Source organism: Gopherus flavomarginatus, chromosome 1, assembly GCF_025201925.1.
Source record: "Gopherus flavomarginatus isolate rGopFla2 chromosome 1, rGopFla2.mat.asm, whole genome shotgun sequence".
NCBI classification, from domain to species: Eukaryota; Metazoa; Chordata; order Testudines; family Testudinidae; genus Gopherus; species Gopherus flavomarginatus.
Genome location: NC_066617.1, coordinates 177,966,405 through 177,990,020, shown reverse-complemented (window position 1 = coordinate 177,990,020; position 23,616 = coordinate 177,966,405). Strand labels below are relative to the sequence as shown.

The window sequence follows — 23,616 nt, the reverse complement described above, 5'->3', positions numbered from 1 at the left end:
TGTAATAATTTTTACAACGGCCTCTAATAGGTGTCCCAGAAGAGCTCATTCAAAGCTGTTCTGTAAACTGAATGCATCGGATATAAATCTTCCTTTCCTCACATGGTATTAGTGAGCTAGAATCTTAGCTCAATCTGTTCGTCAGTACAATAGTTTCCTCAGAAAGCTCAATAGCTAATCTAATGTTTATTAATTAAGCAATAAGACATGACAGATTGTGCAGCAACTCTAATTAATAGACACCTCTAGTGCCTGACGCACATCCAAGAAGTGCATTAATCAGCATTACCACAGATCTGAAATGATATAACACAATAATAAAATGGTTATTTACTCAAACGAGTCACATTTCTCAAATTGAGTAAGTTTTTAAGAATACATATTATGCTGTTGGTAATGTTACAAAATGTATGGTCAACATTTTCAAACCTAGGTGCCTAAAGGTCAGCTCCTAAATTCATATTTAGGCAATTAAATAGAAGTTGCCTGATTTTCAAAGGTGCTGAGTCTCTACAGTTCCCAATGAGTTAACTAGTATTTACGGGTGCTTTAATTTCTGAAAATCAGATCACTTTTATTCAGATACCTAAATATCACTTTATCAGACTAACTGTAGACTCTTAGGTTTGACAATGTTGATCTATGTAAATACTTTCCTATATGTTTGTGTAGGGTGATCTGTGACAGTGAATTAAAAAAATGCTAACGATTTTGACCACTGGTGCTGAAGCCCACAGTAGCCAGGCTAGGAAGGGAATTTAGTATATTAACCGAGTATAACTTCTTATTTTTTTCTTGTTGCTCAGTGAAGACCCAACAGGCATGAGGTGAAAGCTATTTGGAACATGGATTTGGCCAACTGGAGGCCAAGTACTATAAGTGTCACTTAAAAAAAACGTATTGCAAGATTTTCCAAAACAGTCATAATATCTGATATCTTTGTAGATCTGTAAAAAATATAAACTATTTCTGAAGTGATGTAAATGGTGGTGTCAGCTAGATGCAGGTAAGTGGGCATAAGGAGATATATTTACACACTAATGTAGCAGAAATATGGAGAATAGCAGGAAAAATAACTAACAAAGTGAGTGTGGAATGGTGTCAGAAAAGGTCCCGACCTTAATTTGTTAATATTTTTTTTCTGCTGTATCTCCTTCCATCCTTCGGTATCTAGGGTACGCTTGTACTGTCTTTCTGATGAGCGAGTGACACCACCATATATATCTTTTCTGCATTTGGTTTAGAATGTCAACTCACATAGCTGTCCTTTTTGTCACAACAAGACCTGTGATTCTCCATATTTATGCAAGACTTGTCAGCAAAAGTTTGCATGGTGTCTTTTATACATCTGCTCTGTGCACACTCCCCCTACCCCCACTTCCCTTGCCAGAACTACAGTATCACTGACTTGGCGGCAATTCAGATTATTTCTGTAAAACAAATTCATGCTTACTTAGCGTTACTTACTGTGCTAAAACATAGGCCACAATATGCTGCAAAGGTAGGTTTACATACTTCATGTCTAACTATTTGGAATTTTCCAATGCAATTTAAAGCCACGGAATGTTTGGAATGTCACATTTACTTGTTGTTAACATCTTAATCAAATTAATGAAACTTCATCACATTATATTGGGAAAGACATATTGTTCTGTGTCCCAATGTTATATGTTTTGGTACAGCGTAATGATGATTATATGGCAGTGTTGCCATCACTGATTTTTTTTCTGCTGGGACATTCTAAAAAAAATCTGAAAAAAGTGGCTTCCTTAATAAAACTACCTCCGTCAAACCTCTTTTTGACGAATCAACTTGAAACTAGCAGAAGTTGTCAATCAGCTTGGAATATTGTAAAAAAATAATCATCTAGAAAAGTTTTGTGATACAGAGATATATCTACACTATGCAGGGCATGAGGAGTGATAAGAATGTGTGGTAAGAATGGGGTGGCTGTCATTCTGCACCATGACAGGGAGATTGGTTCTTGAGTGAGGCTTAGATATGCTGTTCTAAGCTATGGGGTGCCATGCTCAATTGCAGCACTTGTGGAAAACTTAATTGTGATAAAAATTGCCCTATCTCCTTCAATGCTGCTTGTTTACAGGACAAACTTTCAACTTCCTTAGAAGATAATGTTTGTTCTAGTTAAGAAGAACATTGATGGTGCATAGTTGAAACTTTTTTGAGCAAATGGCAGAGAAAAATATATCACTTTATGCCTTTACACTGTCCTGTACAAAATGTAAAACTAAAGGTAGTTTGTAAAGAAAAAATTGTATATGAATGATTAAAAAGCAGAACTATAAATATTCTTCTCATGGTAGCTTCAGATTGTATCCCATTAGCCCCAGGCGTGTTTTGGGATTGACCACCTAAAGTATGTTCATTGAAGAGCACCATCAGGGTGCCATAGATATACTGGACCAAACTGATCACTGGTATAACACCACTATTAATAGAGGAATTGATATATTACTTTGTTGAGCAAACTGTATTCTCAGGTGCAGGCACAAGGCTCCCACTGACTTGGATGGAAGCTGCACACATCCGATCCCAGAATCTGGCAAACTGATTAGAACTTTTTGTAGTGTGGCTTTAGCCCTTCCAGAAAACCAGTCAAAATTTTACTTAGAGAGAGGCAGATCCTCAGCTGGTGTAAAACAGCAACATTTCATTGAAGTCAGTGGAGTTAAGTTGATTTATACTAGCTGAGGATCTGATGGAGAAAGTAAATAAAATAGCAAAAAATGATAGGGGTAACAATCATTTGCAAAGAACATTTAATCAGAGTGGGAGATCGGTCCCATGCAGTACTTACATCCTGATTAGACATCTCCCAATATGGCCTTTCTCCATAGGACATCACTTCCCACATGACAATCCCATAGCTCCATGCATCACTTGCAGAAGAGAACTTTCTGTAGGCTATAGCTTCAGGGGCAGTCCATCTTATGGGGATTTTTCCACCCTGGAAGACATATTAAAAACTTCTCAGTATCACTAGAATACAGAACTGCAAGTACCTTAACAATAAATAAACAAACCCCCTCACTGTTGAGGTTCTATATTCTGCTGTCTGTGAAATAGACTGACAATACAGTTTTGCCTTGGCAATTTACTATAAATGACAGTGTTGGTATTGGTGGCCTGTGGTATGCAGAATCTTAGACTAGATGATCTGGTGGTCTTTTCTGGCCTTAAACTCAATGACACTACTATTGCAAAAAGGCATTTGCAAAAATTCGATCACCACAGTTCAAACACTTACCCCCTAACAAATTCACACTGTGGAGGTCTTTTGCATGATATTATATTTCTACACGATAATCAGTTATATTTTATCTATTACATTTTGTATCTGGAAAATTCTTTTGCATTTTTAAGATTAAAATGATTTTTCTCCTGATGCATTCCTTCAACAAAAATCTGTGTTAATTGTCACTGATTAGAGGAACTCCTCCAAAAAAAGTTTGTATTTCTTGAAAGCAGTGTATTCATAATGCCACTAGATGGCAGAATGGGACAGTCAGAAGAATTGAGAACTAATCCTAGCTGTTTTTCAATGGATTGAGAATAAAGATTGTTCAGTGTTAACACTATTTCTAAAAGAAAGAAAATAAATTAATTACAACATAGTTTTGGATGCTGAAGAAAAGTCAGGCATTTTTTAAAAAAAGGAAGCAAATTTACATTGTTACTCTATTTTATTTATGTGGAAAATTATTGGTCAATAACTTGTCAAGATGATGACTCACAATGCCATTGCTGCATCACAAAGTATTGCAAGGCAAAAATATATGTGTATGGGCACATTGTTTGAATATTATTATTCCCTTTATTAATTATAATAATAATAATAATTAATAATATATGTGACAAACCAATGTAGCTAGTAAATGTCTTTATGGTTCATACATGATTGTAGCTAAGATGCCCTTTGTGGGGTTTATATCTTTTTATTTAAGCACTATGGTTTTGTAAAAGACTTTGGATATTCAAATTCGGCCTAACTCGGTCTACTCTAAAGTCAATGGCAAAACTCTCTTTGACTTTAATGGGAGCAGAGTTAGGCCACTAATGCTGAAGTGCTTTTTAAAATCTCATGCTCTATCCCACTTATTTAGAGCTATACTGAGCCATTAAAGCACTGTGATTTTAACCCAGGGTGTTAGTATTGAGCTTTCCTTGGACCTTGTGAGGATGAACGAAGGACAGACATCTTCCATCCTGTCCCTGCATGCAGCACTTGGGGCCACAGAAAAGACAGAAGGCCCAATACAGAAGTTAACATATTTGGGAATTGAATTGGATACAAGGCAGCATGTATCACAGACACCCAAAGAAAAGCTAGATAATATAAGGCTGTTGATAAGGGTACTCAAAGGTTCTAGGAAAGTTATACTAAAATAGGTTCAGGTGATCATGTGGCACTTAAACTTTGCATAGAGAGTGGTGGTGCTGGGTAGGGCCTCATAATTTCATCAGGGTGACCATAGAAATGAGGGAAGATTTGGAGGTATTGGAAACATTTTTGGAACACTTTAGTGGGCTAACAATCTGGTGATCCAACTGGATCCTGGAATCAGAGCTTCAGGTAGAATTGGATACCTCGGGGAGAATCTGTTGTAGACCATATTACCAAGGAAGCACAGAGGTAGCCTAAGTAGTGGGCAATGCAGGTTGCAACAAGAGATGTCCCATTTGAGTTTTCCACTAATATTAGTGGCTTCCAATATATAGGGTCAGCAATTTAGAAATAAATGGGTTTGGTTTTGGTACAACATTCAGGCAGTAGTCACATTATTACCTGGCAGTCAGCACTGGAAGGTTTTGACTCCCAGTGAATTCAGGCAATTGGGCACTGGAAATTGGACTGTTACAGGACCTGTGCTCCCTTTGATGGGTGACTGGGGAAGGCAAAGATGAGCTAATGTTGTATGTCTGTGATTGCAGAAGACATCAGAGATAAGGTTGATGTTTGGATTTTCAGGCACCCTATTGTGCATTGGGCCCACACACAGGCAGCCAGGTTGGCAGATGGACTGCAGCTGAGCTTCAGGACTGAGGGTGTCTGTCGTCAATGGTTTGGCAGAAGGGGCTCATTGTGGAATCAGCTCATGTCTCTTCTGCACTTATTGATGGGTGAACTATACCCACCTAATGTCCTAGTTATTTACCTTGAGGAAAATGATCGAGGGGCCTGCATGATTCAGAGGGATGTAGGATGGATTAGACAGTCACAGCCAAACATGAAATTGGTTTGGTTAGAAATACTCATGAAGCATGTAAGGCAGGGAGCCATCTATCTTTTTGGATGCAGGTGGCTCAGTGATTTCACACAGGGACATCCAGTACAAAGTGCTGGAGGTTTTTAAGGGATGAAGGAGTTCACTTGTCTGGAGCTGACATTTTGGCTGTGGATTGGATTAGGTAAGAAACAGATCCCACCTGGTGCTTAAACCTATCTCTGTGTCGTTCTTTCATTCACCCGTGCATCTTGATCAGTGAATGTTTCTCACTGTTCAGCTATGAGCCTGCCCTACACAACTGAAACAGGCAAAACTCTCACTCCTCCTGACCATGAAGAGCATAGGATTGGTTCTTAAGAAGAGACTAAATTTAACATTATTTTGTAGTCCTCCCCTTTTTATGTTCACCATTTCTCCTCTCTGCTTAGTTTAGTAACTCAGGCCAAATTGACCTGATCTGACAATGCATGTTAAAGGTAAAGGAAAGATTCCTATTAAGCTTCTGTGGGTGCTGGATCAGGTAATCCAGTGCTATGTGCTTTTAATACAGCCAAGGGCAAATGGTGTCCACATTGACCCTTACAAGTGGGTGCAACATCTGCCTAGATTATACATGCCAGTTGTGTGGGAGGTGAACAGAAAATGTTAGCACTTGTGCTAAAAAGTACAGACTTTACCCTTTGAACCCTGCTTAAGACTTCTTGCCATATGTCCCTACACAAATGATCTGCAAAGTGTGAACTCTGCAGGTTTTAAGGGAAGGCGCAAAAGAGGAGTTCTCTGTTTCTCTTCCTGACCATGGTTTTTTGGGTGATAATTTATGTGCAGCTTGAGGACTGGCTGTAGAGGTTTAAAAGATGTTCCACAGTCTTATATAATACAGATATATTCCCAATTACTGACTTTGGTTAAAACAAATTTCTTCTTAGAGGCTGGTATCCTCTGACATCCAAAGCCTTTTTTTAGATATTAGTGGCCAGAAAATGGATACAATCCAAATACAAGCCTTGAGACATCAGAACAGCCGTGAGGAATATACTACTATAACCGAGAACAAATGACATGCTACTAATCTGAATGTTCAGTGTGTTAATTTAAAGCTCTATATCATGTATGAAACATATTCATGAATTGTTCTAATAAGCATACACTTTTAATTTTGTAGAAGTTTAATCAATGGAAGACATTTTTATCTATCATTTATCAGCATTTGAATTTTAATGAATAGTTCTGTTGTTAATTACTGACTTTCTATGTTTAGAGAAAACACGCACAAATAATGAGTAGTTGACATTTGGATATTCATAAAATATTCTTTTTATATGAAATTATCAACAGAACTATGCATTCAAGTCTGAACGTAGATAATGAATTTATTCATTAAAGTTTGATTGAGGGTGGAGATCTAATCATCATTCCTTCATGAATCTGATCACATACCCAGAAAATATACTAGAAGAAGTCACAACTGTCACTTTGAAGAGCATTCATAACAAAATTTGATTCTTCGTATAACTGACTTTTTAAAGAATCTGATTAGACTACCAAAACTAGCTTCATCATGCAGCTTTACTAACTGGTTCCTCTGGGACTGGCTCCTAGAATGCGAAAATAAGACTAGAGAATAAAATCTTAACAAAATTCATGGAAGTTCATTTCCCTTGGCACAGGATGTGCTCAATGTTGTGGCATAAAAGGAATTTCCTGGGCTACCTAATGGCAAAGGGAAGCAAATCCTCTTAAATTCACACAGTAGACTCAGCTTACACACAAGCAATTATATGCAAAAATGTATATTTCAATACTTAGTTATGTTTGCAGAATATCTTTTATGCAAAAAAGCTGTTTTATTTCTTGGGCAGAAATCTGAAAGGTTGAGACCTCAATATGATTAACAGTAAAGGCTGATATAACTAAAAAGTACTATGAGCCATTCATGCATAATAAGACACATAAGCTTCAGGATAACTAAAATGACACGTCAGGTTCATGATGAGAGTAATAAATAACACTATTGTTATTGGGCATTTCTTTTTAGTTGTCACTTAATTGAAAAAAAAAATTGAACCCAATATTGTACACGAAGTGAGCTACCTTTAAATTAAAACAATGTGTAAATTATCTAAATGTAATTACTCTAGTGGATCAATCAAAGCTGTCACAGTTTCCTAGTCCAGAAAGCCTTTACACAAGCAAGCGCTTTTTTTTGTTAAAAACTATATTGCATTTTTGCCTCATCTCTAAAATTTATAATGAGCTCTGTGCCCAGGGCTGGATTTACACCTTGGGCACACCTAGGCCAATGAGAGCTGCGGGGCTGGCACTTGGGGTGAAAGCAGCATGTGGAGCTTCCCTGATTGCCCCTGTGTCTAGGGGCTGCAGGGACATGCTGGCCACTTCTGGAAGCCTTGCAGATCCAGGGCAGGCAGGGAGTCTTCCTTAGCCCCGCTGCACCACTCACTGGACTTTTAAGCTGACCGGAGCTGCCACGGTCCCTTTTTGACCAGATGTGGTCAGAAACCAGATCCCTGGCAACCCTAGCTGGCCTCACACCCTCCCGTGACCCATGAGCAGCAAAATTTGAATTTTTAGGTGCCTCTAGAATGCTGGCGCCTCTAGGCATGTGCCCAAGGTGTAAATCCAACCCTGTCAATGATATGTTAATTTCGTTTTCCTGTAGTAAATGAGCTCTAACGGTGATATTCCAATACTTATGATTTAGCCTGGTTTTTACTTGCAGCCTTCTGAATAGTGACAATTCCCTGAATTATTCTTGCTTTTAATTCAGTGCCAAAATTCTGCAGTGTGCTGTCAGGACCGTCCTTCTAACAAGAATACAAGTGCTATATTATTCACTTAGTGCACCGTGCAGCTTCAGAACACACACACGCACATGGACCCTCCCCTACGCACACCCTACCTTACAGAGTTGACAAAAGCACAGTGTGCTCTATTAACTAAAGATAGAATAAATCATACATTATACAAAAACTGTCTCCTTCTCAGAGTTTAGATGACTAAAAACTAAGTAAAAAATGGACCCCTTTTTCTAAACATCCTCTGTCTCATTACACAAACAAACAAACATTATTATTAATTTAATATTTAAAGTGTTTGGAGATCCAGAAGAGCAATGTAACAATACACTATCCAGAACTAGCTCACTGTTGCAGCTACAGCACATTATGTTGCTTTCAGCAACACTGAAGACCAGACTATATTTGTTAAGCTCAAAATTACAGAGTGCCTGATGGGAAGACATCAGTGTGGCAGAAAGGGAAAGAAGCAAGTGTGCTAGCTGCCCTGCCTTTTGTATTCCCTGCTAACCAGTCCAAGAAGTGATACTGATGAAAACCTTAGACAACAAGAAAGCAGAAATTTATGAGCTATTACATATGTTAAAAGACATCATCATATGTAACTATCCACATTATCCAAACTAGCAGCCTTAAAATCAAAATATACTCAGTATTTCTGCTACAATGGCTCCCTAATCTCTCCGAGTTGGTAGACTCCCTGGAGTCCCTGCGTGCAGAGTAGGCCAGAGTATTCGTAGCTGTGAAACTCCCTTGTCTACAGAATCCCCCATGCATGTCTCAAGCAACAACAACAAAAATTCTACATATACTCCTGGGTCAATTATATTGCTCTGCAGCAGATTTTGTTGGATGAGGCCTTATCCACCTATGACCAGGGCAACTCATGCTCCTGATTTTCCAGAATCCCCTCCCTCTACTTTTTTTTGTAAAGACAAGACCAATTTGTATTTTAGTTATTTTTAGTGAGGTAATCGAGTGTTCACACCTATGGAGGTCTGCAGTATAAACTCACCAATCCTCCCACCATGGAACCTAGACCACTGCTCTAATCTGGCATGGCAATTCCTATGTGCCTATCAATTATCAATCACATTTGCTTGTGATGTTTTGTAATAATTGTTCATGGCACTCATTCAGTCTCAGCCTTTTACCCCAACCCATGAGAGAAACAGAATGAAAGGCCCTGAGAATGCAAGAAGAGCAAAGACTCAGTGAGGGAAGTGAAATTTAAAATATTGAATGCAATTCATCATTCTATATAAAAATCTCATCCCACTTTACCAGAGTGGTGTTTTTGTTTGAAGACATGGATCTAGCCACATTTTTCACATGAGAAATCAGTTTGGTCATCTTCAATTAATACCTAGAATCCCTAGTGGACATTTGTCAGCATCCCCAAACCATAATTTAGAACTATTCAGTATTATTGACATTCTTCTCCAGAAAGTCCAACTATTAGAATATCAGGGAAGCTATATGTTAGGATGACAAAACTATTCTGGAAAGTTTCCCCAGAGTCTGCCCACATTATGCCTAGCTTCAGCTAGTATTATCAATCATTCATTTTCATGAGAATTGAAATGAACAAAAAAAACCCCCTCAATCTAATTTTTAAAAAGATTGGATTTTTTTTAATCTCAAAGGAAGTACCATTTTATTTCAATGCTAGTTTAAAAATACTACAGTTGGGTACATGCAACCTGATGGGTTTTTTTTTAAAAGTTGGCCATCCCCATTTTTGTCTTAAAAATAGCAGGCAACTTCTTAACATAAAATAATTATTCTAGCAAACATCTTATTAACACTTACATTATACATGTGGGCATGTATGAGAAAAGGAAAACTATTTGTGGGTGGAAAGAGTCAGCTATTAGATACTACTGTGATGAGTGCCATAGAAACACCAAAGAGAGAGACTGGAGGTTCTCACTCTGATCACTGAAACACTGCCAGATGAAGCTGGAAGTTTCACAGGGGTAAAAATGCATAGGCTTGTGGTTAAGGCATGGAATTATTACTCATAACATCTGGGTTCTAGTACCAGCTCTACTTCAGTTTTCCTGTTAGACCTTGGGCAAATAACAATCTCTCTGTGCTTCAGTTCTGCACTTGTAAAATGGAGATAAAAATACTTCCCTACCTCACAGTGGAGGGACTGGGTCCAAAGGTCTTCGTCTAGAGATCAGTAGATCACTAATTCTTTATCTCACAGAAAATCCAAAGGCATCTGGGACAGTGGGAAAGAAAGGTGCTACTCTGCCTCCTTTTCTTCTTTTTGCTTCATTCTGGATCATCCTCTTTTTGTGCTCAATTGGCTAATATTAGTAGATGGTTTGGACTATGACAGGGCTGGAGAGTGCAAGCATTCCAGGCCTCAGTGATGAAAGCAATATTGAGCGTCTCATACGAAATCAAGCTCACAGATGATGCTGGTTTTGTTGACAGCAAATCTGTCATTTAGCAATAAGAACTTGTGGCTGTTTTCATCTGCCACCCTGCTTGCTGCGGTTCCAGCTCAGGAATATGATAGATGGTTTGTTTTATGTCCCTGGTTGCAGAGCTTTGCCCTAGGACTCTTGAATGCATATCACTTAGATGGGCTGATATAGGCCCTGATTCAGGTAGGCACTTAAGTACATGCTTGAAGTGAATGGGACTACTCACAGGCTTAACATTAGGCATGCACTTAAGTGCATGATCAAACAGAGCCAAACCATGTCTCTTGAATGCCAAGGGGCATACTGGTGGAAGGGCACTTTCTCAGCAGCAGTGCCTGGAGGCATAATAACTGTTAAAGCTTTAATTTAACCAGAAGCACTACGTACCATGCCTTTACAAAGATCCAGCTAGCACTGCCCCCAGCTCTAACAGTACTGACATGTACATAGTGCTAGTGAGCAAACTAGGATAAACAACTCTGGAAACTGAAGTCTTCTATCAATAGAACTGGTACACCATGGTGATCAGCAAGTTTCTCCAGAATACCCCACCAATTTGCCATTTTGCTTTGCTGGAGGCCATCAATGCTTTTGAACTGGTTCTTTCTAAAAACCAATTTTATTCTTTCTATGAATGACCCTTTGATTGTTCTCCATCCTTAGCTCAAAGGAATAAAAAAAAATCAAACTTGTCTCTTCTCAATATTAAAAATTCTGTCACTTTGTAATCACAATTTTTTTTTCTACAAAGTAATGAGTCCCCATTACTATTTCCTCTGCACCAAATCATTTTAACATTCAAGAAAAATCCCTTCCCTTTTCTAAAGCACTGATCTTCACTTAGGTTGAAAGATAATAAAAAGTCTGATAAAAATGCATAACTTTGACCCTCAAAATGCACATAAATGCAAGGATAATGAATATTTCTAAACACTTATATCTGTCCTGCAATCATTTTTCTTTACAGTACACTTTAACAAGCATTATAAAATGGCAAAGATACAGCAGACTACACTATGACTGGCTGATAACATTTCCAGCTTGTTTGTATATCTAATGGAAGAGCAAGGGTCAAACCTCACTATCTAGGGTACCCTCTTTGACAAAGTGCCCATTATCTTCCATTCATTTAAAAAAATATTTCTTTCAGTTTAAAATGAACAAAATAGTAGAGATGGGAGAATGAGGAAGCCGTAACTGGAAATCTGATAAAACTTCCAATGTTTTAGAATTAAAAGGTTAGCATTCTTTTTTGAGGGAGGGAGACAGACAGATTTTTAAAAAAAATCTTTTTCAAAGTTAAATTGGTCTACACACACAAACACACCCCACACATTTTGCAAAATCTCTGTAGCCCAATCCCGCTCCAATAGAAATTAATGGCAAAATTCACTGATTTTGACAATGTAGGATTAAGTTCTAATGTTTTGAAATTGAAGCCTTACATTTTTCTACGATTAAAATTGCTGTAGTGAATTTCACAAATTCAGATGCTTTATTCTAGGCAATGGAATAATCATTTTCTTTTCAGAAATCAAGTGTTTCAGAAGCACTCTTCTCTACCAGAGTTAGTTTGGAAACTGTAAGATTACCTGATAATAGTGGAAAAAAATGTTATATTCTTGAAATACTAGTATTTCTGCAAAGAAATAGCTCTCTTCTAATAGCATTACAGTAGACTCTCAGAGTTACAGACACCTCAGGAATGGAGGTTGTTCGTAACTCTGAAATGTTTGTAACTGAACAAAACATTATGGTTGTTCATTCAAAAGTTTACAGCCGAACACTGACTTAATACAGCTTTGAAACTTTACTATGCAGAAGAAAAATTCTGCTTTCCCTTAATTTTTTTAGTAGTTTATGTTTTACACAGTACTGTACTATATTTGCCTTTTTGGGTAACTTTTGCTGCCTGATTGTCTACTTCTGGTTCCAAATGAGGTGTGTGGTTGACTGGTCAGTTCGTAACTCTGGTGTTTGTCACTCTCAGGTTCCACTGTAATTTCAAGCTGTCTGCCAACTCAGATTACAACAATCAATTTCATGAAAGCCACACATACTGAGTCCTTAAACCTGCATGCCCCAAACCTGCATACCTACTGTACTCAGGCAAGTAATCCTATTGAAGTAAGGAAGTAAGGTGAAGAGGGTTTGTTCTGAGGGTCTATCTGAATGCTTATGTGCAGGGCCCCTTGTGTTCCATGATTCTGCGACAATGGAATTTGCTACAGAGTCCACTTCTTACTGTAGAATTGTGCTCCAGAATCTGAGTTCTCATTGGAAAAAACAATGATACTAGCCCTTATGGTTGAAAGCATGCACAAAGGCCCTGATTTTGAAATTACCCTGTACAGATTCTCAGCGACTTCATTGGGGTTCTTGTAATTAAACTGCATTCAAAAGGGAAGAAAAGCAACCAGGCAGTCTGGAACATATTTTCAGTACCTGTAAACAAATGTTAGGCGTATGGGGAACAAGTAGGATGAACTGGAAGTCATGGTACACGAAGAAAATTATGACTTAATTGGCATTACAGAGACTTTGTGGGACAACTCCCATGATTGGAATATGAACATTGAGGGATATAGCTTGTTCTGAAAGGATAGATACGTGAAAAAAGGAGGCTTTGCACTATATGTCAAGAAGGTATACACTTGCTCTCAGGTCCAAGAGGAAGAGAGTGCCAGATCTACTGAAAGTCTCTGGGTGAGGGTAACAAGGGAAAAGAACAGTAGCGATGTTATGGCAGGAGTCTATTACAGACCACCAAATCAGGAAGAGTAAGTGGATGAGTCATTCTACAAGCAGGTAACAAGATTAGTTAACACACATGAGCTAGTATTAATGGGGTGATATCTGTTGGAAGACTACTGCAGCAAAACATATGTCCCACAAATTCTTAGCATGTGTAGCTTTCTGATTCAGAAAGTTGAGGAAAGAACTAGGAGGTCATCCATTTTGAATATGGCCTTGACCCAAAGGGATGAATTAATTGCGAATGTGAAGGTGGTTGGGAAGTGGGAGGAAGTAACCACGATCTGATAGAATTCAAGATCCTAGGGAAAAGAGGAATGAGAACAGCAAAACAAGGACACTGGTCTTCAGAAAGGCAGATTTCAACCAACTCAGAGAAATAGCAGGCAAGGTCCCATGGAATGACCAATTAGAAAGAAAAGGAGTTGAAAGGGACTGACAGTTCCTAAAAAGACGTAATACTAGCAGCCCACCATCAAGCTATTCTGACAAAGAAGAAAGATAAGCAGAACCACAGGAGGCCAGTGTGGAGCTTTTCAGTTATCTAAAACCCAAAAGGGATACATACAGGAAATGGAAGGAGGGGCATGTCATCAAGGAAGTATCTTTGAGAAGGTGACAGATTATTTAGACAAAGGAAATGCAGTAGATCTAATTTACCTTGATGTCAGTAAGGCATTTGACACGGTTCCACATGGGTAACTATTAGTTAAATTGGAAAAGATGGGGATCAATATGAAAATTGAAAGGTGGATAAGGAACTGGTTAAAGGGGAGACCCCAACAGGTCGTACTGAAGGGTGAACCGTCAGGTTGGAAGGAGGTTATTAGTGGAATTCCTCAAGGATCAGTTTTGGGACCAATCTTATTTAACCTTTTTATTACTGACCTTGGCACAAAAAGCGGGAATGTGCTAATAAAGTTTGCAGATGACATAAAGCTGGGGGGTATTGCTAACACAGAGAAGGACCGGGATATCGTACAGGAAGATCTGGATGACCTTGTAAACTGGAGTAATAGTAATAGGATGAAATTTAATAGTGAAAAGTGCAAGGTCATGCACTTAGGGATTAATAATAAGATTTTAAAAATACATTGGGGATACATCAGTTGGAAGCAACAGAGGAGAAGGACCTTGGAGTATTGGTTGATCACAGGATGACTATGAGCCGCCAATGTGATATGGCCATTAAAAAAGCTAATGCGGTTTTAGGATGCATCAGGCGAGGTATTTCCAGCAAAGATAAGGAGGTGTTAGTACCGTTATATAAGGCACTGGTGAGACCTCATCTGGAATACTGTATGCAGTTCTGGTCTCCCATGTTTAAGAAGGATGAATTCAAACTGGAACAGGTTCAGAGACGGGCTACTAGGATGATCCGAGGAATGGAAAACCTGCCTTTTGAAAGGAGACTCAAAGAGCTTGGCTTGTTTAGCCTGGCTAAAAGAAGGCTGAGGGGGGATATGCTTGCTCTTTATAAATATATCAGAGGGATTAATATTAGGGAGGGAGAGGAATTATTTAAGCTTAGTCCCAATGTAGACACAAGAACAAATGGGTATAAACTGGACATTAGGAAGTTTAGACTTGAAATTAGACAAAGGTTTCTAACCATTAGAGGAGTGAAGTTCTGGAACAGCCTTCCAAGGGGAGTAGTGGGGGCAAAAGACATATCTGGCTTAAAGACTAAGCTTGATAAGTTTATGGAAGGGATGGTATGATGGGATAGCTTAATTTTGGCAATTGATCTTTGATTATCAGCAGACAAGTATGCCCAGTGGTCTGTGATGGGATGTTGGATGGGATGGGATCTGAGTTACTGCAGAGAATTCTTTCCTGACTGCTGGCTGGTGAGTCTTGCCCACATGCTCAGGGTTTAGCTGATAGCCATATTTGGGGTCAGGAAGGAATTTTCCTCTGGGGCAGATTGGCAGAAGCCCTGGAGGTTTTTCGCCTTCCTCTGCAGCGTGGGGCATGGGTCACTTGCTGGTGGATTCTCTGCAGCTTGAGGTCTTCAAACCACAATTTGAAGACTTCAATAACTCGGACATAGGTTAGGGGTTTGTTATAGAAGTGGATGGGTAGGGTTCTGTGGCCTGCTTTGTGCAGGAGGTCAGACTGGATGATCATATTGGTCCCTTCTGACCCTAAAGTCTATGAGTCTATGAGTCTATATAGGAACAGCATGAGCGTGCAGGCACAAAATCAGGAAAGCCAAGGCAAATAATGAGTTACAGTAAGCAAGCAATATTAGAGACAACAGGAAGGGGTTCTTCAAATATGTCAAACAAAGGAGAAAGATCAAGGACGGTGTGGGTCTGCTGCTCAATTGAGAAGGTGAGGTGGTCATGGAAGATTATAGGAAGGCAGAGCTGCTCAATGTCTATGTTGCTTCAGCCTTCTCACAAAAATTAACATGTGACCAGATGACTAGTGAAATTACCATAGACCAGTGGCTCTCAACCTTTCCAGATTGCTGTATCCCTTTCAGGAGTCTTATTTGTCTTGTATACCCCCAAGTTTCACCTCACTTAAAAACTACTTTCTTACAAAATCAGATATAAAAATACAAAAGTATCACAGCACACTATTACTAAAAAACTTCTCACTTTCTCATTTTTTCCATATAATTATAAAATAAATAAATATTTCAGCATATAATATATAGAGTAGAATAAACAACTCATTGTGAGTATGAAATTTTAATTTGTACTGACTTTGCTAGTGCTTATTATGTAGCCTGTTGTAAAACTAGGCAAATATCTAGACAAGTTGATGTACCCCCTGGAAGACCTCTGCGTACCCCCATGAGAACCACTGCCATAGACAATAAAGAGGAAAGAATACAGACTGGGATTAGTAAAGAACACAGAGATCTTCTGACCAATTTGAATGAATTCAAATCAGCAGTGCCCGATGCTATTCACCCAATGTCCTGAAGGAATTAGCTGAAGAAATCTAGGAGCCACTGGCCATAATATTTACAACTCATGGATGACAGAAGAGGTGCCAGAAGATTGGAGAAGGGCCAATGCAGTCCTCATCTTTAAAGAAGGGTAAAAAGGTGAAGCCAGGGAACTATAGATCAGTCAGCCTGACTTCGATACCTGGGAAACTACTAGTAGAGCAATGTATAAAACATTCAATTTGTGAATACCTGGCAGATTAGGAAGTAATCACCAGCAGCCAGCATGGATTTACCAAGAACAAATCATGCCAAATCAGCTTGATTTCCTTCTCTGACAGGGTACATGGTTTGGTGGGTAGGGGAATATGGTGGACATAATATACTTGGATTTCAGTAAGGTTTTTGACACAGTCCCACAGTCCCACATTATGATAAGTAAGCTGGAGAAATGCAGGCTTGGAGGAACTACCATTACATGGATGCATAATTGGTTATACAACCACAAAGAGTAACTATTAATGGAATGATGTCAGATTGGAGGGAGGTTTCAAATGGGTTTCCACAGGGATCTGTTCTGTGTCCGGTGTTGTATAAAATCTTTATTAATGACCTGGATGTAGGAACAAAGAGCATACTGATCAAATCTGCCAATGACACAAAGCTATGGGGGGTTCCCAAGATTTTGGAGGATAGAAATAGCACTAAAATTCAGAGGAATCTTAATTAATTGGAGAATTGGGCTATAGACAAGAAAATGAAATTCAACAAAGACAAATGTAAGGTGCTACTCTTAGGGAAGAAAAAACAAATGCACAAACACAAAATGGGTGATATCTGTCTTGGAAGTGGCATTGCTGAGAAGGATCTGGGAGTTGTGGTGGATCACAATCTCAACATGGGTCAGCAATGCAAAGCTGTTGCAAAAATAAAGCAAATGCAATTTTAGGTTGCATTAACAGAGGCATAGCATGCAAGTCAAGGGAGGCATAGTATTTCTTCACAGAACGCAGGTTAACCTTTGGAAGTCTTTGCCAGAGGATGTTGTGAAGGCCAAGACTATAACAGGGTTCAAAAAAAGAACTGGAAAAGTTCATGGAGGATAGGTCCATCAATGACTATTAGCCAGGATGGCCAAGGATGCAAAACCATGCTCTGAAGTGTCCCTACCCTCTGTTTGCCAGAAGCTGGGAATAGGCGACGGGGTGGATCATTTGATGATTATCTGTTCTGTTCATTCCCTCCGAAGCCCCTGACATTGGCCAGTGTCGGGAAACAGGATACTGGGCTAGATGGACCATTGGTCTGACCCAATTTGGCCTCTCTTATGATAGTACCGTTCTACTCGGCGCTGGGTAGGCTGCAGCTGAAGTACTGGGTCCAACTTTGGTCATCAATGTATAGAAAGGATGTAGAGAAACTGGAAAGGATCCAGAGGTGAGTGACAAAGATGAGCAAAGGGGTGGAAGGCAAGCCACATGAGCAAAGGCTGAAAGAATAGGGTATGTTTAGTTTGGAAAAGAAGATATTAAGGGAGGACGATAGCGGTTTTCAAATACTTGGAAGGCTGCCATTAAAAAGGTGGAGAAAAACTGTTCTCTCTTGCCACAGAGGGCAGGACAAGATGCAATGGATTCAAACTACAGAATAGCAGATTTAGATTAAATCTCAGGAAAAAATTCCTAACAGAACAGACTGCCTAGGGAGGTTGTGGAAGCTCCTTTGCTGTAGGTTTTCAAAAGGAGGCTGGACAGCTATTTCTCTTGAATGGTTTAGACCAGAGGTGGGCCAACTGCAGCCCATGGGCCACACCCAGTCTCATAGTTTCTAAGTATTTTATCACTTTGGATTTGGACTCAGCTGGAATCAGGAAGTGCAAAGGAGAATTAATACAGAGTAATGAATAAAAGATAACCAAACTTTTTCGGATCAGAAAATATTCAGTTCAGATGGGCCACATCCAGCCTGCGAGACTGTCCTGCCCTGCTCTTGAGATCCCACCCAGGGAGGCTAGCCCCCAGCTCCTCCCCTGCTGTTCCCCCTCCCTCACAGCCTCACCTCACCCCGCGGGAAGCACTCTGGATGGCGGGGTTGTGCACTCCTGCCAAGCAGCTCTGGCAAGGCAGCACAGCTGCCAGACATGCTGCTCTGAGCGGCATGGTAAGGGGGCTGGGGCCGGGGAGTTTCATAAGGGTGGGGGTCCCGGGGGACAGTCAGGGGACAGGGAGCAGGGGGCAGTTGGATGGGGCGGAGGTTCTGATGGGTGGTGTCATAACTTAGTCCCAGATTTGGACCTTAGCGTCCAAAATATGGGGGTTAGCATGAAAACCTCCAAGCTTAGTTACCAGCTTGGACCTGGTAAAGCTGCCACCACCCAAAAAATTAGAGTGTTTTGGGGCACTCTGGTCCCCCCCAAAAACCTTCCCTGGGGACCCCAAGACCCAAATCCCTTGAGTCTCACAACAAAGGGAAATAAACCTTTTCCCTTCCCCCTTCCAAGTGTTCCTGGAGAGATACACAGAAGCAAACTCCGTGAATCTAAAGAGAGGGAGTTCACCCTCTCTATTTCCAGTCCTGGAAAACAGAAGTACTTCCCTCTTCATCCAGAGGGAATGCAAAGTCAGGCTAGTAAATCTAACACACACAGATTTCCCCCTGACTTCTTCCTCCCACCAATTCCCTGGTGAGCTGCAGACCCAATTCCCTGGAGTTCCTCACTAAAGAAAAACTCCAACAGGTCTTAAAAGAAAGCTTTATATAAAAAAGAAAGAAAAATACATACAAATGGTCTCTCTGTATTAAGGTGACAAATACAGGGTCAATTGCTTAAAAGAAATATGAATAAACAGCCTTATTCAAAAAGAATACAATTCAAAGCACTCCAGCAACTATAAACATGTAAATACAAAACAACAAACCAACTTTGTACTCACAACTTGGAAACAGAAGATTAGAAAGCAGGAAATAGAAAAATCCTTCTCATAGCTGAGAGGGACAGGCAGAAGACCAAGAACAAAGGACTCACACACAAAAAACCCTCCACCCAGATTTGAAAAAGTCTTGTTTCCTGATTGGTCCTCTGGTCAGGTGCTTCAGGTTACTTTTTTTCCAGGTGAAAGACACATTAACCCTTAGCTATCTGTTTGTGACAGGTGGTCAGGGGACAGGGAGGGGTTGGATAAGCATGGGAGTCCCGGGGGGCCTGTCAGGGGGCGAGGGTGTGGATAGGGGTTAGGGAATGGGGAACAGGGGGGTTGGATAGGAGTGGGGTCCCAAGGGCCTGTCATGGGGTGGGGGTATGGATAGGGGTCAGAGCAGTCAAGGGACTTAGAGCGGGGGGGTTGGATAGGGGTGAGGACCGGGGGGGTTAGGAGCGGGGGGGGGTCCTGAGAGGGGGTGGTTAGGAGACAAGGAGTGGGGGGGTTGGATGGGTCAGGGGTTCTGAGGGGGGCAGTCAGGGAGCAGGAAGTGGGAGGGGTCAGATAGGGAGCTGGGGCCAGGCTGTTGGGGAAGGCACAGCCTTCCCTAACCAGCCCTCCATACCATTTTACAACCCCAATGTGGCCCTCAGGCCAGAAAGTTTGCCCACCCCTGGCTTAGACACAACAAATCCCGCATATTGGCAGGAAGCTAGACTAGATGACCCTTATGGTCCCTTCTACCACTATGATTCTCTGATTACAGAATCAAGACACCAGTGTCAACTGATGTACAGTGTTGTCTGCCTGAGTCTCTACATAGCCTGAAACAACAGCTCTGACTTGTATTAACTGTTTCATTCATCTCAACAATTTTTTAACTGAAATCTAAAGATGACAATTTAAATATCAACATTAATTATTTCACTTACCTTGCTGCCATAACACCCAAATCTCACCCCTGTTCCCCAAAAATTCTACAGTGCAGTTATAAGTTGTCATTACAAAATTTGCACCACACTGAAAGCTGGGACAGAGTAAAATAAATCAAATTTAAATGCAAAATTAACACTAGGGTTACTGTTATTGCATTATTCATTTTCAGTTTAATTAAATGAAGCTAAGACAGAATTTTCAACCTGCTGCACAAGAATGTTGCAGAATCCAGGCACCTCAGATGCAGAATTTAGATTTAGCTTTCTCCACAGTACGTTGTATCTTGCTTATCTAATGTTTCTTCAAACCTTGATTCTAGAAAGGGGCCAGAAGCATAACAAGGAGGAGGCTTGTCAGAGTTCCAGTGCTGTAACACTGTTGATAATGATCAGAATGTGATCATTAGTCTCATAATGTGTGATTAGTCTAATAGTTTCTAAGTATTTTATCACTTTGAATTTGGACTCAGCTGGAATCAGGAAGTGCAAAGGAGAATTAATACAGAGTAATGAATAAAAGATAAACAAACTTTTCTGAACATCAGAAAATGTTCAGTTCAAATTTTGGTTAAGGATCAGATCACTTCTCATTTTAACCTGAAACAGTTTGTCAATTCTTCAGGTTACATTCAGTTCATGTGAACGTAATTTAAGAATTCATCAGAATCAAATACATCTTAAAGAAAGAATAAAGAGGATTATTTTGTATTATATAGTATTTTAAAAATGCACTTTTTGTTGAATTTTAAAAGTTCTGTTTAATTCGGAATACCTCACTACAGGCTGTGTTGATGCAAGACTATGATAACACTGATGGGTCTTTAGTGAGTCATGAGAAATCAGTTTGTTGATCTCATTCCAGTTGTCTATATCACAAAAAACACCAACAGTAGGCACTAATTCTGTCCCATTGTTGGAAATCTCAGCACAAGAACAAGAATTGAATGGCTACAGAGACTGACTGACTCTCAGCTGTTCAGATAGCATTCCTGGTCAGTGTTGCTGAATACTAGTGGGACAGTTGGTGGAGGCTTGTACCGCTATAGCTGTTCTGTGGAGAGATCATGCTAGTTTCTAGAACCTTCACACTGACATATTCCACCAGAAATAAATTCACTTTTTAAAAAAAGATGCAAACTCTACCAACTTACTGGGAGTTATTATCATTCAATCTCATGTCTCATAATGAACCCAAAGTGTATGTAACTCAGTTGGAAATATTCATATATAGTATATTTTTATTCTATTGTTGAAGTAGTATTCTGCTATGGAGGGAGATAAGTTAGACCATATTAAACTCAGCTAGTGTCAGTGCTATTCTACCATTACACAGCATAAATGAAAGTCAACAAATTACCAAAATACTAGAAGGAAATTATGGGAAATACTAGCTTGCTGACTAAATAAATTAGATGCTTCTGAGTAATGTTTCAGTTTGGTTCAATGACATACTGAAAATAGTCCATAGATCGCTGCAGTATGCCACGAGCATATTCTTGAATAATAGGATAATCATCTGTTTGATGATGAATAATTTGGCATAGAAATAGGATTAAATTTTGCTGTAGACAACCAGGTGGAACTAAATCTCTGTCAGATATTTGAATAAAGGGCACAGAGTGACTTTTAGTCTGTAGTTCACTATCATTCTGCCTAAATCTACTGTACAGGGCCAGATCTTCAGCTGACATACAAAATGGTAGCTCTATTTAAATCAATGAGATACACTGATTTACTCAAGCTGAGGATCTGACTCATAATTCTGACAATAACAATGTTTCTTATTATTGTATCTCATGGGCCCAACCTTCTTGAACTTCTTTTAAGAGTGTTGAGATATTTTAATACCAAACCATGAGTTCTGAGACTGGGATACCTTGGGCACTATACAACAGTTGAATCTACTGGTCCTCTATGGATGCATAATCTTTTGAGTAATACACTATCACATTATCTTTCCCTGATGATACATCATATTAAATCATCATCTTTGTGATAATGTAACAACAACAACATATTAGCATAATTTATCATCACTGTACATTGCTCAGGGGATATTTCATTGTACTATATAATGTATTTGTTGTCACTTTGGTGATATATTACAGTAAGGCACAGAAGGCACATTTCATAACAAGCGAGATCATACTTTTCTGGCACCAGAAATGCCATTGGTATTTGACCAGCTTTGGTTTATTTTAAGTAGCATTTATTTACAGAAATTGTTACCCACCCATCTTGTCAATGGTCAATGGTGGTTTCATGTACCACCAATCAATTAATATTAAAAAACCTCAGCCAGCTGTGCAAACTTGTTTTGACCTTCTCTGAAGGTCTCCTGCAGATAGATAAAAACAGGTGTGTTGATTTCATTACAGTAACCACCTAATTCAAAACAGCCTAAAATGTGCTAAGGATGTTTATTTTTCCTTTTTTTTAAAAAAAAAAAAGTTAATTGAAAGAGTGCTAGTTTAGCAAAGGCAGATCCTTTCAACCGTATGTTCATGGGGAGAATGCTATTTTAAGAATTCTTAGCTGGGAATTGTGCTCTTAGCATTCGGACTTCATGCAAATAAAGCATGTCCATCTGGCTAAACTATGTCAAAGTTGGCTGGACTCTTGCCTTAGCGCACAGGTGTCTGGCAATGACAGATTTATAATGACAGCCTGAATATATTATAAATGAAGCTTCTGTAGGCATTCTCTTTTCTCTGCTTTAGAAGAAACATATAGTCTCCATTTCTCCTTGACTCAATAATCTGTTAATATTTATGTAATGAAAAAGGAAATGGATTTAAAGGTTCTTTGGGATGGCAGCAAGACCATTTGGATTCCAATGGATACATGGGACACCTACTAGCACAACTGTGACTGGAGTGTCTATAGTATGTGCAGAAAAACTCATTCAGTTATCAAGCACCAGGAGAGAAAGTAAACCAAAGGTATTCAGCAGAGCTCAACAGGATAGGAAAACCAATTCTCATCCTGAGTCAGGAGGCAGCTCTGACTTCAAATTTGGTTTGCAGATTAGAAAATTTGGTGGCCCCAATTTTTGGGTTGTGATCTTATTCTCAAATAAATTAATATTAAATACTGCTGCTGCTTCAACTGTCTAACAGCATTTCTCTGCATTCTGGACTATTATGTCAGGGATTCTCATTTTCTCTTCCTCTCAGTGTCTGACACTTACTTGATCTTGTATGTTTAGTTTTGACATTTGCTTCACTAGAAATTAAAATGTTATTGCCACCATCCATCTAAGACTGAAATAATTTATTACATAATTTCAGTTCTTATTCAAATTCCGGCAAAAATTCTAAAGCCTAAATATAGTGAATAATGTCCATCTAGTTGGAAATCTAGATCTGATCATACAGAAACACTACTGCACTTCTCTACTTGTACTGCCTGCTGTTCAGGGGTCCCTTAGAATTTGTTCCTAGTCCTCTTAGTAATGCCAACCCGAAGCATTCAAAAAAGCATGAGAATGTCACCAAAATAATGAGTTTGTAAATGTAACAACATTTTAAGTTATTTTATCTTGTTGAGCCTTTAAGGCACAGTCAGGTAATTTTTCAAGCTTTTCACTGCAACCGTA

General features: G+C 39.4%; 1 protein-coding gene across 6 annotated transcripts in view; it reads right to left on the bottom strand.

Moving 5' to 3' along the window:
* Positions 1-23,616, bottom strand: part of EPHA6 (EPH receptor A6) — a 917,633-nt gene that overhangs the window by 28,706 nt on the left and 865,311 nt on the right. For all 6 annotated transcript variants that reach the window (XM_050957100.1, XM_050957118.1, XM_050957110.1 and 3 more), the window contains one exon: positions 2,819-2,968. In XM_050957100.1, the coding sequence (XP_050813057.1) occupies positions 2,819-2,968 (150 nt within the window). The remainder of the gene's footprint in view (positions 1-2,818; positions 2,969-23,616) is intronic.